Genomic DNA, 16602 nt, shown 5'->3' with positions numbered 1-16602 from the left:
CCTGCTATCTTCTTCTTCTTCTTTTTTTTCTTAACATATATTGCATTATTTGTTTCAGAGGTACAGATCTGTGATTCAACAGTCTTGCACAATTCACAGTGCTCACCATACATGGGATTTCTATTAAGAGGTAGAAAAGCAATTTTATGTTTTCTACTCTTTGGAGAACAGCAGACCAGGGAAAATGACAATTTTCAAGGAGTTTTTTAGGGGGCGTATGTTCAAATCATATAGAATAAGTATCATAAAAACTATCCATACATTCCTGTTGTCTTCAAGAGCACATAGCTTAGAATATACATTGAATTATTAAATTTGGTTCATTTAATGGGCGGGAAGTTATAGGAAAAAGAACCCTCAAGTTTCTTTGCTAGCTTCCACTGACTGAATTGATGACTTTAGGAATCTCCGTATCTGACCCTGTGTAGCAATTCAGTAAAAGTGATGTCAAATTTACATCCCTACTTCACAGAAATAGAGCACTTAAATGGAGGTGGAATATAAACCTGAAATTCTTTATGGAAAGGTGCTATGGAAACCTAAAAGGAGAGAATTTTCAGAAGGCAGCCAGGGGCTTGTCCCACATCCCTGCCCCTTTTGGAATCTGTTCTTCCTAAAGTCCATTCCCTGCGCTATGCTGCTACACAGTCCTAAGGCTTTCCATACAGAATATGGGATCTACTCTGGAGGGACTATTCCTACAAATGTTTTAGGGGTGTTGCAAAATGAAACTTTCCTTTACTCTGGTAGTTTTGAATAGTTATATTTGAGGACTAAAATTAAGGAATGGTTTCTATGAGATATTCACTAAAAATTTTGAAAACTTTATTACTGAGTAAGCTATTTGGACAGTGAAAATAGTTTTCACCATTATAAGACACAAGATATGAAATTTGCAATCCACACTTTCTTTCTTTTAGATTCCACCTAGAAGTGAGATCATGTGGTGTTTGCCTTCACAATCATCTCTTATATTTTGTCTTTGAATCACTTTTTCCTTGAATTCACAAGTAATATTTATAAATTTTGTTTTATTTGACAAAAGACATATATTTTTTGAAAATATATTTTGAAAAGGAAAGGAAAGAAGAAAGAAAAAAACTTCTGTCTCTCTTTTCTTGTGACCTACAAAATTTTGAAATAAATGAAAATCATCTAAATTTAAAATTCTGTGGATCACTGACAAAAAAGAGTGGGATTAAAACTTTGGAGCCCTAAAACCTTTCTTCAATTTTAAAACTGATTATATTGCCTTGAAAAAATTAAAAATATTGGCTATTACCTCTCTTAAAACTATATGTTATTTCTGAAATATTTTGGGTAGAAAACAAAACTATAGTAAGTAAAGAGAAAATATTTTGAATGGACTATTTTACTGTGATAGAAAATTAATCTTCTGACTCACTGATATATCTATTTAAAATGATTATCAAGCATTTTAGATTGCTCTTTAAAGGTGAAAATAATCACATGAAACCAGCTGAAACGTACTAACATATTTTTATTTTTTGTCCATAAATACAGTATATAAAAATTCATGCCATGTATATATGGGAGTATGAAAATACTTATCTAGCAACTAGGAACATGAATAAACTTTTTGATGCCCATTTTTAGTATCTTGGGTTTTTTTGTGGGGGGAGGCACAGTTCATTGACATAAAACATCACTGGAACATTTTAAAATAATATTTATTTTCTAGGCCACATATATTGTATTTCATGCATATCAGTAATCAGAATTCTTAAAAATAGCATTCTATTACCATTTTCATTTTCAATCTACAGTTTTCATTTCCACATAAAGAGCTATTTATCTGTTAAAAAGACATTTGAATATCACTTAAAGTTAGAAACAAAAGCACAAATGTGATTTTTATCAGCTAAGTAAATGCATTTGCTAAAGTAAGGCTCCCTATTAAGACAGCTACCTTCAATTAAATAACTGTATCATTAGGTAAATAATCAAAACTTTACTTCTAATTCCTGGTCAGACACATAAGTATATTATTTTTTTTAATTAAGCAAAGATTCAAGAATATTTATTTATACAAAAATGAAATCACATTATGGTTTTGACTAAACATGATAAAGATGTAGTGTTTTTTAAATAACCTATTTGTGAGGTGGCTCTGATTTTGAGACTCTTGTATTGATGATTTACTAAAATGGTTGCGTAAATTCTCCTTTGAGCAAGGGATTATTTATTTGCTTAGCTTAAGTTAATCTTAACGAATTTGAGTCCTTTTCAAATAGATTTCTAGTTCTTTGTAGATAAATAAGGCCTACAGGTCTTTCACTGGAAACAGATTTTTACATGGAGCACATACACTTCTTGGCAATTTTTAAATTATATAGCATACATGAAAATATGTTCACATGTAATTACTCTTAATATTATATATTTATAAACAATCTATTTCCACAAAAAGCATTGGGAATCAGATGCACAGGTATGCACATGCCTACCATAAACTTATATACACACTTATATACCACATAATCTAGCTTTTATGGACCAATCTTAATCTATTTAAAGTAGGGTAAGAAAGGTTGGCAGGACCAGGCATTGCTCTCTGATTTTCTGTGGTCTGTGGCGAATCTATGCGGAAGGGAAAAAACCAAACCTCACTGCTATGCTCATTCTTTGTTTTCTTCTCCCTCCACTGCCTCCTCCTCTGCCTCTTTCACCTCTTCCTCTTCTTCCTTCTCCTCTTCCTCCTTCTTCAGCTTCTTCTTTTCAACAACTATCTCAGAATTTTGGCAGGCAGAGAGAGTAGAGCTAATATGAAGTTACTGTAGAGCAGCAGACTACACATGCCCCATGCTCATAATTCTGTTGACATTCTGCACCCAGAATGCATTTTCCCTCAGCTGCCACTCCACAGGGGACATGGACAAGGCAGCAGCGGAATGGCATCCGTCCCTGCTCCTTGAAGAGGAGAGAAATGGTCAGCATGTGTTATTCATAGAAGATGTTCAATTGGGGGAAAAAAAAATTAAGAAGTGGTGACCAAATATGAAATTATATGAATGATTATCACAAAACTATGAAGGTTAGCATAATAAAACAGTTCATATTTTCTTTAGGAAAATTTTTCTAGTTTAATGTTTGAGTTGCATTTAAAGAAGCATTTCTATGAAATGAATCTTCCAAATCAGGAAGGCTTGGTTTTGCTTTATCCTTAGACAGGAGAAGCAGACCCACTGGGCATTGCCCAACATATACTTGCCTAGAATTCTTGCACATTGTTAAGGTCAACACTCAGGACACATGGAAATGGGCATCTAATTTAAAATATTTGAAAATTCTTAATTTAAAATATTGTAAAAATACTCTCATTTTCCTGTTGGTGCCATGAGAATGCAACATCATAACGTCACTCAAATAAAACAGAAACATCTTAAGAATTGTAACCCAAACAATTTTCTAGATTAAAAAACTAAATATTTTTTGAATTAATAAAGGATTTTCTTTCTTAAATTGAAGGCAAATAGGATTATTGGTGCATTAATTAAATGAATAACTTGTGGAGCCAGAAAATATTGGTATAATAAATACATTTTACCTTGGTAATAATCTAACATAGAGGCTAAAGAGTTTCATTACACTGTCAGAATTCAGTTAAAGAAAAACCTCCGAAGCATGAAGATTTTAGTTAATTCAATATACTATTCCACATGTTATGTGCATAAATATGCCATCACCATTTGGGGCAGAGAGCATTATTTCATTTTGGGGGATTGCCCAAACCCTTCAAATTCCAAGTAGTCCCTGCATTCTCAACCTCTCACACACACAGATTCTGTGTTGCTGCTGCTGAAAGCTATAGTGTCACTAGGAATCATGGTGAAAGAAACAAAAAACTGAGGGATTTTAGATCAATGATTCTGGAAGATAGTTTAATTAGACCTTCTGAAGAGTCTGTTAAAAATGCATATTCTAGGATTTAGACCCATGGAAGCATAATACATTCCCCATCTTTTTGGTATTTGAATTGCCCTTTGAAACTACTTCTGAATTGTAGGAAGGACAAATCTAAAAAGAATATAGTCACTTAAAGTACTGAAACAAAGGGGAAAGCTTAAAAATTTCAGGAAGTCTTCCCTTGCTCAACCTCAAATTTGCCATGTAAGGGAAATACACTTTTTCATTTTGCTGCATGTTTGATCCAAATCTCCTAGTCTAGAATTTTGCTCAGGAAAACAGTTAGGTCCAGAAAAGAGAAAATGCTCTTTATGTTAATCTTAATTCTCTCCTGTGCCTTAGGGTTCCTGTGTCCTGGTTTTAGAAATCCTGGCTGTTACCTAGTATATCCAGGAACAAATAGATTCCTGGACTTGAACTGAGGACTAGCCTCCCTCCAACTTCCCACTTCATCTGTGGGAAAATGTGCTGTAATTCAAGAAGCAACACACATGCAAATTTTTGAAACTTCATAAGTTTTGGCTTACTCATATTTAGGTACTAATGAAAAGGATTATATTTTAACATTTACTTCAATAACTACATTTATTTTTTCAAAGGCCTGGCAGAGTTTCATAATAAAATGGATTACTCTAAAAATACTGTTAATACTTTAAAAAGAATAACGTTTATAAAAATCATTGTATGTGTGTTTATTATATAGTAACAAGTTTTATTATTTCACATGTTTGATAGATATAATTTAAGGGTGTGTCATGTTGTGTAAATTGAATAAAGAGGTCCTAAAGCTGCCTTTGGATTTGTTAGATTAATAAAATGCCTATTTAGAAACATTAAAATGTAAATCATCTTGAACAAGATTAATTTCATAATTTGCAAGCTTTAAAGATCTGGTAAAAACTTATGGAATAATTCACCAACTGAAATTTGGGTTGGAATGACCTCCGCAGAATCTAAAGTTATGTGAGAATTTAAAGTTCACTGCGATGTCTTTAACTTAGAGGGGAAAGGAAAAAAAAAAAAGAACTCTGAAATAATTTGACCAAGTTTGCCCAAAATGTTCAAATCCTTTTTTTTAACTTTTTCCATAGACCATAGACTAGTCAAGATCATAAGATATCTTAAGTGAAGAGTACTCAGTTAATTAGCTTAACAATGATATCATGTGATGCTGAAAGTCTGCACATACTCTTCTAATTGAACAGCATTTCCATGCAGAAACCCTAACACATTGCAAAGGAGTTAGCCTCCCTGCTTGCCTTTTCAAGAAAAAGTCCTCAGCTCCATTTAGACAATTAGCAGAAGGGCTTCGAATGAATAATTGGTAAATGTTCCAACTTGGAAATAATTTCCTCTTGTACAACTTCTGTTTGATTATTGGAAGTGTATATATGAACAATGAGAAAAATTGCTTTAATATGATGACTTTTATAATGAATTTGATGAAAAATGTTTTGATTAAGAAAAAACAACTGTATGATATTACCCTGAACTAGTCTGTTTCAGTTTTTTAAGGTTATTTTTTTTGTATGGAATAAATCAAACCTTATATTTTTTGAGCATTTTTAAATTACATTTAAACCTTATATTTATTATGTTTTTCTTCCCCTGTGTGTTCATATGAGTGCAAATTATTTCTTCACAGAGAATACTATAGTAAGTAAAATAGAATTGTGCTATTTTGTTTGTTTTGTTAAGCCATTTCTCCTTAGGAAAAAAAAAGGTGTTGATGACATTTTTTCATTGCTCTTTTTCTTTCTACTCTGTCAGATCAGTATGCATTCTGTCGATATATGATTGACATGTTTGTCCATGGGGATTTAAAACCAGGTATTCCAAACAATTTTTGTACTTGTCTGTTTTAATCGTCTTCGTTTCTAAGATTGTTGGCTTTTTTATGTACTAAACTGTATTTTCATTTAAAAAAACTGCATATTGCATGTGTAGGTCTAGAATAAAACCAATAAAAAATAGAAGTAATAACTGGCATTAGGGCCTTTAATTTTACTGTCTATTACTGCATGGCCTATTGCAAATGAAGTCGGTTGAAAGCTAAAAAAATGCTAATATCTTTATATACAAAAAATGCTAATATCTTTAATAATATCTTGGAGTGAAGAGGTGAATCATCTTATTTTATTTCTGGTAAACTTATAAGCCCTATAACAATAAAAGTATTCTTTTTTTTAATAGTGAAAAATATTCATATTAAATCCATCACAATTCAAATACTTAATTTGTTTCAAAAAATTTTTTTTCTCTCTCACATGAGTGAGGGTTAGCCATTCCAGAGATCTACTATTGATGGAGATAGTCAACCTTGGAGTTAATAGTCAACATATGGAGAAATATTTTTACTGAAAGCAATTTATCTATCATATCTCTTTTATTATTGCCCAGTGTAACAAGGGATTCTTTACTAATATCTTAATTAATAATGAATAACTTGATTGCTTGTACTAGGTCTTTTGCAGATTTAAAGACTGATAGTACTATGTTGTTTGGGGAAACAATTCTAAGAAGATGGTATTGTTAAAGAAGGAGCTAATTTACATTAGAATAATTGAGGCTGATTGTTTAAAGCAAACTATACTTTGGCTTTAAGCTATTTTTATGGAAATCTCTCCAAAATGTATAATTACATTTATGCACCTATTGGCAAATGGGCATATCATATTTAAAACAAGTATATAACACATCTAGGTCCTAGAAAATTTGAAGATCATGAGAATTTTGGCTCTCTAGAAAATTTAGTTAATTCTAGTAACTTATTCAATTTCCACCCCTCCTCCTCTTCTTCATTTTCTTAATCTTTTTACTCTTCTTTTTTTACTCTCTTACTGAGTTAGAAGCTGAAACGAGAGGGAAAACCCTGAAAAATATGGTGACTCACTTGGGTGATGACTCACTTGGTAAAAATGATTGTTAACGTATGTGTATAGTATCATAGTAAAATTAGATGGAAACATTAAGGAAAGTAGTTTAGTATGGTGAAAAGAGAGGCCTTTAGATGTACATCCAGATATAATCCTTGACCCCAACCTTTTCAGGCATTGGCCCTTCAGCAAATCATTGAACTCCACATGATCATCAGTGTCTTTACATTGAGGTCACAGTAACAACCTTGCAAATTTGTTGACAAAGCATCTAAGTAGATGCGCAAAATACTATTAAAACTTTATTCTTTAAATCATTCAATATAGCACAGCCTGTCTGGGTGAACACCCCACATGAAAGAAACAACATTGATGACTCTCAGTCTATATACATCATTAAGTCAATTTTAGTTAACAGATTTGCTGACCAATTTAACTGTGATGGTTTAAGAAAGTTATATTCTAGGGCGCCTGGGTGGCTCAGATGGTTAAGCATCTGCCTTCAGCTCAGGTCATGATCCCAGGCTCCTGGGATCGAGTCCTGAATCGGGCTCCCTGCTCCTTGGGAGCCTGCTTCTCCCTCTGCTTCTCTCTCTCTCTCTCTCTCTCTCCCTCTGTCTCTCATGAATAAATAAATAAAATCTTTAAAAAAAAAGAAAGTTATATTCTACACATATTTTGCTTTGAAGAGATCAATTGTTTACTTACATGCAATATGAATCTATATTCTAATGAGCATGAGCTTTTAAATTCCCTTGTTTGAGGAAAATAATGTGCTCTTTGTGCCCCCCAAATTATTCATATAGCTACTAATTGATCATAAGATACAAGTTCTAAGATACTCACAGGACAGAGAGAACCATACATTGTCAAAGTCAGTGAGGGATGCTAAGAGTTTAATAGTCACAAAGCTAATGATTTCTGTCCAAAAATTCAACAACAGATCAAGATCAGAAGGAACAGTGAAACCATCTCTGCACGAGTTAAGGATAATTCTGCTATTAACCATACAGGGAGAGCTCTTCTAAAGTCCTATGTGAACATTTTTTAAGTAGCATGAGTTCGGTCCTGTAGCATTATCCAATATTCTAACTCCTGGAAATCATTCCCAAGTGCTATAGGATTAGATTTCTTAATATCATTTATTACCTTTTTAATTGCCTTCCTAATTTATTTCATCTACCTATAATCATGATTTTGCTGGCTTATTGCTATAATGTCTAAGAAATTAAAGAATACGTAATCAGTATTTCTGGAGAAATACTGTATTTCAGCATTTCAGGGGGTGGGAGGAGAAGGGAAACCTGTATGGTAAGCCTATTGTTTCATGTAACAAATTCTATGAAACTTCATAGGTGTACAAGAAAGAATATTTATATTACCTTTCTTGGTGAGACAATACGTAAGATGGAGTAAGAAAGCACTAAATATGGTCTGCGTTTTGAAAAATAAGGACTGAGACACAAGATTTACTTGGGCATATTAATTTAGAGAAAATGCAAGTGATAAGACTTTAACTCTGACTGACAATTAGAGAATAAAACAATTCCTGCCAAGTTTATTGTTCTGCATGTATCCAGTATTTATAAAACATTTGTGCTTCCATCTGTTTCTGTTTGGGATTAGTAGAACACCTGTTATTGTTTAGCTAAAGTTCATTATTAATTATTGGTAATGAGTTTTTTAAACTATAATTTGATTTTTCCCCTTGGGATAAAGTACTTCCCTTATAAAATGTTGCTACATTCTCAAAAGTAGCCCAAATCACAGTTGAGATTTGGAAAACCTTATTAATGAAATGTATTGACACCATGACATAAGTCCCAAGTTTTGCTTTTTTATCCCATTAAATAAAATACTTCTAACAAAGATAGTCTTAACATTTTTTTTTTAGCTAAGATATACCTAAAAATGAACTGAACTGCCCTTTTTGAAACTCTGTAGTGAATATGCACTATCTTATGGTCAGTAACACTCCCCACCTCGATTACAGGGACCATCTTAATAACCAGCATAGACTGTAAGGATCATATCATTTCGTTGTATCTAATTAAAGTGTTCCTGTGCTGGGGCACCTGGGTGGCTCAGCCGTTAAGCATCTGCCTTCGGCTCAGGTCATGATCCCAGGGTCCTGGGATCGAGCCCCACATCGGGCTCCCTGCTCGGCGGGAAGCCTGCTTCTCCCTCTCCCACTCTTCCTGCTTGTGTTCCTGCTCTCACTAATTCTCTCTCTGTCAAATAAATAAATAAAATCTTAAAAAAAATAAAATAAAATAAATAAAATGTTCCTGTACTGACTCACTCTACATTAAGTTGAAAAATTAAGAAAATTCTATTTAAACCTAGAAAGCGAGTATATGCTACTAAGGCTGGCCCCATGGGCAATTGGAGTAGATGTACACATACAATGTGTAATTTTAGGGGTACTATGGATACTGAAGTGTTCCCTTCTCTAGAAATACTGTCTCTGCTGCTCTTAAATGATCTAACAACCCTGCTCTTAGATCTCTTGATTGTGTACATGGTCAATGTTATAGAACATGTTTGGAATAGTCCCTAACCTGTCTTAGGGAGGAGAGGAGGAGGAAAAGAGAGAGAGAGAGCAGAGAAGGGAGGGAGATGGATCCTGTTCTAAGGTGGCTGTCCTGGAGCTGGTGATGCACACTTTTTAGGGTTAAAGTAGTCTGGTTGTTATTTTCTTATGAGAGAATTATGAAAACTGGTCAATGCAGACATTAGTAGCTACATAGAGACTCAAATTTAGGGTGTTTCTTATTTTTTTTTTTTTTTTGGTTTTGCTTTTAGAAATTGATAGTACTGATGGTGAAGACAAATGACTTTAGATTTATTTATCTTTATCAACCTTCTAGTAACTCCAATTTCCTTTTCAATACTTTGCTGCTAAGCACATTTTTCTTAAGTGCTAGCCATACCCATAATTTCATTCATTTATGTAGACTCTAAAAAAACCATCATGATCTTGTAGGCATTTTCACATTTCCTCTTCATCAAGTTCCTCCAGGCCAAATGGACTGCATGTATTGCTGGGCGAAGTCAACTGAGTTAAGCAAGGGGTAAATTTCAATAAGGAAAAAAATCACATAGCTCACAGACGTATTTATATTTACCACAGTTAAGGGAATCAGTCCTTCCAGTACAGGAACCAGGCCTTGTATACTTTTGCTTAGTCATTTTAACACTTTCTTCACCTTTTCATCTCTGTATAAAAAAAAATCATAATCATAAAGCCATTATGATTAAAGTTCAATACAAGTTAAAGTTTATCCCTTAGGAGTTATCCCAAACATTGAAATTCCAGCTGCTGTCTGACTTTTGCTTGAGCCAAGAATTTACGTCAAGGTAATTTATTCCACCTTCTGTGTCATTTACTCTCTTAAAATTAAAGGTATTCACCTATCCCAAATCTTCTCTGACTATAATAAGGTATTCTTTGGCAGCTTGTATTCTAATTCTATGGGTTTTAAGTCCACAGCCAGAAAGAGCCTCAAGGAATAAGTCAGTACTCTCATTTTATTAAGAGCCTTTTCTTGAACTTCAGTTGTGCCTAACTGTGTTTTTGGTTTGATCCTGCTGAGAAGAGGTCAAATGTAATTGCATTATAGTCACTGTTATTTAATGGTTTAATCTAATGTATTTCAGAGCTCAATTGGCTATAATGGAAAAGACTAGGTAAGATTCAGCCTTGCTTCACTTTTCTCTAAAAAATACATACTCACTTTAGTTCCAAACGTCTAATTATTTTCACAAAGTAAAAGCTTTGGGAGTTTTTATGTTAACTCCATAAATATTTGTTGAATCCCCTCAGCAAGCTGGTAGTCCAGAAAAGAGATAAGACATGGCATAAATAACTTTATAACCAAGGATAAGTTGATAATGATGCAACAGAGGCTTAGAAAATGTACATGCTAATCTCAGTATACTAGGAACAATAGTTATCTCCACTTACCACTTGGACCTCTTAATGTTCTTTAATATTTTAAATCATTTAAAAAAGGGTTTATAGAAGTAAGAATAAAGGGAGACTGAAAATTGTGATAAGAACTTAAACATAGCAAAGCTAAAAGTTTATTTCATCAGTTTTCTGATTTTGAAGGTGTATCTACTCCAAATTGGAAACATCTTCAGAAAGGAACTAACTGCTCATCAATTACCATGTATAAACCTGCAATATATGCATCTAATAGATACTAATTCCAGATTTCAAACACATCTTTAATAGGTTCTAGCATAATATTACTTTTGGTTCTTTTAGAATTTGCATCATCAAAATGCAGCAGGCGAGTTTTTGAAATCTTTGAGGCTCATAATTTCATCAAAAAACCAATATCATCTCCATCTCCATAGCTGTGAGACACTTTTTAGGTTAATAAACATTATTTATTATTTAGAATGATAAATCCAATGACTTTTTATGTATACATTATTGATTTCATTCTGATACCTGCCTTTACCTTTCTTTAGCATTTGTCCACTTAAAAACTACAAATTTTGGCACATAGATTTTTATAAAAGATGAAAAGATACCTTTCTAAGAAAATGAGATAGGCTAGGTTCTTGCCACAAAAGATTGCATGATAAAGTCCTTCTGGTTGGAGGACTGGATGAGAATACCATATTTCCTTTTTGTCCTTTGAAATGAGTTTTTCATTCATTGATTCTTGAGAAAATTCATTGTTATTTGAATATTCATGGTCTGAGATTTCATTTGAATGATCAATTTCAATTTCACCTTAATCATTAAAGTTTAGCATACTGTTATCTCTCTTTTTGCATTTGTCTTCTGATTCATCTAATAACTGAACTATCTTCCTCTGTCAGTTTTCTTCTCTTTGCAGTTATAGATGAAAAATAGAACTTCTAAATTCTAAACTGTGTTCAGTGAAACTAAAAGTAGACCATAAGAATGTTTCTAGACTTCTTTTATATCTTCTCAAGTGATGATGCACTACTTTAGTCACAACAATAAGAAAACTGAATGATGATGATGTAATGATGGTTTATTTTGCAATTGCATCATCCTTCTAGGCAACTCTATAATTTTTCTATTCTTTCTTATTATTTTAGTCATTGGTAGCATTGTTGGGAATAATTGATGAGTAATAATGAAATAATTCCTAAGTTGATGAAATAGAAATGTTCAAGATAGGGGAAAAAAACATTCCGTCATGTGTCCTGGATTTTTAAATTTGTCCAGTGGTGCCACATAATAATTGCACATGAGTTTAAAAAATAATTTTATAATTTTATTTATAAAAATAAATTTTATTTATGATTTTATTCTGTTTAAAAAATAAGTAATTTTTTCCTCTGTTCCTTGGAAGACCTATAAGAAAAAATAAGACAAGAGAGATCAGTCTCCACAAGTAGTTATAATTGTTCAAAACTAAACCAAACCAAAACTCAAAAACTATGATTAGCTTCAATAGACCCTGATAGCACACTGAGAATCAATGGTGAGAACATAAATGTGAAGGTCACGCAAGCCAGGATTTAAATACTTTCCTTGTGTTTAAAAATTTTTTTTGAATCTCAGTTTTTTATTAAAATGTATTTCTTAAGGCTTTTAAGATGATGAAAAAAGAAAGTATATGCACATGTCCTCTCCCCATATGTTTTTGCTTTCTCTTTTACTACGGAAATTTACTGCAAAAAAGATAATACTTCTAGTGTGAAAAATCAGAGAAGATCTTACAGAAGAAAAAAAGTTGAAATGGGTCTTGAGACATTGGTAGACTCTGTCTATATGAATTTAAGGATAAAGATATAAAGACTGAAGGAATAACACTTCCGGCACAGAATCACACTATCTTGAAATGTTCTTTTGTGACTGACTACCAGCTGTTGAGTATTTATTCTCCGCTAGTTTCTTAAAATAATCTTATTTAATCTTTATAAAACCTTGGGAGGACTATATCATCATACTTGTTTTGCAGAACAGAGAATTGAGGTAGAGAGAATTTAAGGGTTTTGTCCAAGTCAAACACAGTGCAGACAGGGGATTCAAACCCAGCCTAACTAGTTCTAAAGCCCAAAGCTCCCTGCTTTTTTAGGCATAGATGGGGAACTGCAAGGGGTTCACTTTGGTTGACACTCAGGGAACCTAGAAAGAGAAACAGAATTGTAAACATTTGTGCAAGAAGGTTTGGAGGGAATAGAATTGGAAAGACCAGTTAGAATGTGTCCAAGGAGAAGTGAAGATTGATCTTGGTAGATGTGATTAAGGGAATTAAGATGATTTTAGAGATATCACAGAGGTAGAATCATGGTATTTATTATCACAAATACCAAAGGAGAGGAAAGTAAGATTTTTCAGAGGTTACTGGCCTGAAAAACCACGGGGAGTGGGCGGGTTGGGAAAGGAGATTTGGAACCCATTTTCTATTCTTAAAGCCACAGATAGTATTCAGTTGTAAAAGGGGAATATGTGAAGATTCCCATCCAAACATCATTTGTTAAGCACCTGCTAAATACCAAGACTCATACCAACGTACTCTCATACACTTTACTCATTAAATTCTCACAGCAACATCCGAAGTTATCTGTAGTTAGATAACCAAGTGTGGAGTTTCGGGGAGAGGTCAATGGTGGAAATGAGGTTGCCAAAAGAGTGAATGAAGTAGGTCGCCATACAAATAACTGAATACCTTCTGCATGTTCGGCAGTCCTAGACCAAGCACAGTAGGGGATGTAAGAACACTAAAGGATGATCTCTAACTTCAACAAGTGGAGAGGATGAGTATTTGAAAGAGAAAAAACTAATAAATGATAGAAAAAGGTTAAAGTTGGGAGTTAGATTGCATAATACCAACACTAAATGTTACAAGTTTCAGAGAGACATCTGTGATTCCTGATGTCAGAGAAGAAAACAGATATCTAGAACTTGAAAAATGGATAGTATTTGATATGAATGGAAGAGAAAACAAACAGGGTTGTGACATGGCAGTGCATGTGACATTGATGTGTTTGTATGACAATGAGGATATCAGCCTGACAACAAGATAAATGAAGATGAGAAAACATCAGCAAGAAGTGCTAAGTTTGTGGTGACATTACAGATGCTCGGTCAATCAGGCAAAGCTGAAACTTGGTGTGGAAGAGAGTCTGAAAAATTTTAGGTAGAACAATGACATGAAACCAGCGTTTCAGACAGTGTGATCAGGCAGCATCTGCTTAAGGGATTGGAAATGGGATAAAGTTTATGACCTATTGCTAAAGCTGATGAACTTAAAACATGGCTTTAAAGGAAGAAAGGACTTAAATTTACTAAGTCATTGTTCCTATAGGTGGTGATGAGAACTGTGTATAAGTAACTTAAGAAATTAATATTGCAACTCACAAGGTTATAAACCATTTTGACAAAATTCACACACGTGGTAGAAACTTAAATGAAGTTTAAATATAAATGGGAAGAGTGAAGTATGTGTGACTATTTACTAAAAACACAGTGGCATAAGAAAAGTGCTAGAACTGACCTGTTCATAACCTAGAAAGGAGCAATACCTTCTTTTCCTTTGGCTGATTCTTGTTGTTTTGCATTATTTTATTTTGATTCTTCAGAGGTAGCCATCCAGTCATCCAATGCATGGAATTTCAGGCAGTGAAATCAGGTGGTTAGGCACAGAGACTCCAGAGCCAGACTGCATGGCTTCAATTCTAGGCGCTGCCACTTGCTTGAAATACGACTTCGTCAAATTAATCAATCTCTTTAGGCCTTCATTTCCTCCTCTGTCAAATGAGGCTGATAAGATTGTGGCACAATACATTAGCAGATGGTCAAAGTGCACTTAAGGGTCCATGGCTCTCTGAGTGTCGGCTCTTCGTTAGTCAATGAGCACAGACCTATGAGTTGTTACAAGCAAAATTTTGTTAGGGAGAGGAAAACATTTTTTCAGATCCACATCAACACATAACATAAAGCACCAATTTTGCCCATTGTAGCCATCTGGTGTCTTTTGGCCTTAGTTCTACTATCTACATCATGTAGGCAATAATATATAATTTACAGTGTTCTGGTGAGGATCGTATGAAAAATCTCGCATTATATGCATAGAATGAGTTTGATTTAAGTGTATTTTAGATGAGTTCTAAGGACTATGCTAGATTCTATAGATACAGCACTGAACAAATATGCATGATGCTTACTTCTTCTTTAACGTGGGATAATAGACATTACTTTTTAGGGTTAACTTACAGATTAATTCATGCATTGACACAAACATTGAAAAGACTACCTGACTATGACAAGCATAAAAAGCACTATTTAAGTGTATAGTGGTGGTGTGGGTGGTGCTTGTGTCCAAATATAGCAAAATTGTGATTTTCTACTCACCACTCCTGGTATCTTTCTGATTTAATGATCATATATCATTATCATTCTCTCCCTAGCAAGTCTTTCTTTTCTGCCTTATATATACCTTTAAGAAACATTTGCTTTTAAATCCCCACTGTCTCATACTTTGCCAGCTCCATGATATGTTTATTGAATTGAATTCATGATGCCTAATATTTATCTCAATGAAAAAAATTACTGATGATCATCGCAGAGCAGCCCTTTTTATTCATTCCTAGAAATAATCTTGTTATTTAAAAAGATGACAGGTTTCTAAGCATTGCAAATAGGGCCCGTGCAAAGATTCTTAAAGGAGTTATTGGTAGTATCTCTAGAGAGAGAGGCTCAGAATTAACAAAGACTGGTTTGCGGCATGCATCTGTAAACTGTAAAGCAGCATAAAGAATTAGAACGAAGTGGTAAAAGAAAAGGGGAGAAATCCTACACTTAATTACAGATGTGCATAGTTCCTGGACTTGGCATACCCCCACGAGGGTTGCCTATGATTATCTGAAGTCAGTGGAAGCCATTCAAGATAAATGTATTAGATTTTCATATTTGTCACAATCAATCCACGAAACATTCTCATCACTATAAATAGCTGGTATGTGCCCAGAAATAGATCCGAGTATTTCTGAGTGGCTGTGATGCTTTTAATGCTGCTGTGCTCTCTCCGGCAGCTTCATTGGGATAAAGGGGCTGGAGGCTTTGGGAGAAAGCTAGTAAATAAAAAGACAGCTGTCCTCCTAATACCAAGTGTTAGGACTTCACTTCTGTGTCCATTTAAAGAGAAGAAAATGAAGGCCAGTTTCGTTTTTCTCACATTCTCCCTACCCTTTTGAATGTGGGGCTAGATTTTAGAGGAGTATCTTTGCTGTGAGGGAACTTTGAAATTCAAGTATCGTTTTGGTCTAGCCTTGTCACTGTTAATGGCATGGACTTGCTGTCAGACAAAAATAAATTCCTCCTCAGGTAACCTACTGAGACTATTCAAAGCATGTTCTAAAACAGTCTGAAAAAGGAACAAATAATACAGAGTCATTTGAATTGCTGCATGAAAAGCAAGGAAAATTAAGGCTTAATCAGAGAATTATCAAACTAATTAGGTGTTATTTATTAATGTGTCATGTCTTGTAATAATCTTATCTGTCAGTTCATAGGCAAGAGTGCAGATTAAAAAAACATTTCAGTAATTATGTGAATATATTCCCCTCCTGCTATTCTAAGGTTCACTTGGGTGGCCCAGTAGACAAAGAATGGAGAATATGTGACTTTCTAACCATTCAGATGAATATGTAGTTCATTTTTTTAAAGATTTTATTTATTTATTTGACAGAGAGAGAGACAGCGAGAGAGGGAACACACGTAGGGGGGAGCGGGAGAGGGAGAAGCAGGCTTCCCTCTTGAGCAGGGAGCCTGATGTGGGACTCGATCCCGGGACCCTGGGAT

At 34.0% G+C, this 16602-nt stretch overlaps 2 protein-coding genes across 3 annotated transcripts in view; one reads left to right on the top strand and one right to left on the bottom strand.

The window, feature by feature from the left end:
* Nucleotides 1–16602, bottom strand: part of CLVS2 (clavesin 2) — a 502444-nt gene that overhangs the window by 68489 nt on the left and 417353 nt on the right. The window lies entirely within an intron of this gene.
* Nucleotides 1–16602, top strand: part of TRDN (triadin) — a 356769-nt gene that overhangs the window by 113389 nt on the left and 226778 nt on the right. For both annotated transcript variants that reach the window (XM_073893863.1, XM_073893862.1), the window contains exon 9: nucleotides 5698–5757. In XM_073893863.1, the coding sequence (XP_073749964.1) occupies nucleotides 5698–5757 (60 nt within the window). The remainder of the gene's footprint in view (nucleotides 1–5697; nucleotides 5758–16602) is intronic.

The sequence above is a fragment of the Callorhinus ursinus genome, unplaced genomic scaffold (assembly GCF_003265705.2).
Source record: "Callorhinus ursinus isolate GAN/ISIS: 27379988/994484 unplaced genomic scaffold, GSC_fseal_2.0 scaffold6, whole genome shotgun sequence".
NCBI lineage: Eukaryota > Metazoa > Chordata > Mammalia > Carnivora > Otariidae > Callorhinus > Callorhinus ursinus.
This window is presented reverse-complemented; position numbering and strand designations above follow the sequence as displayed.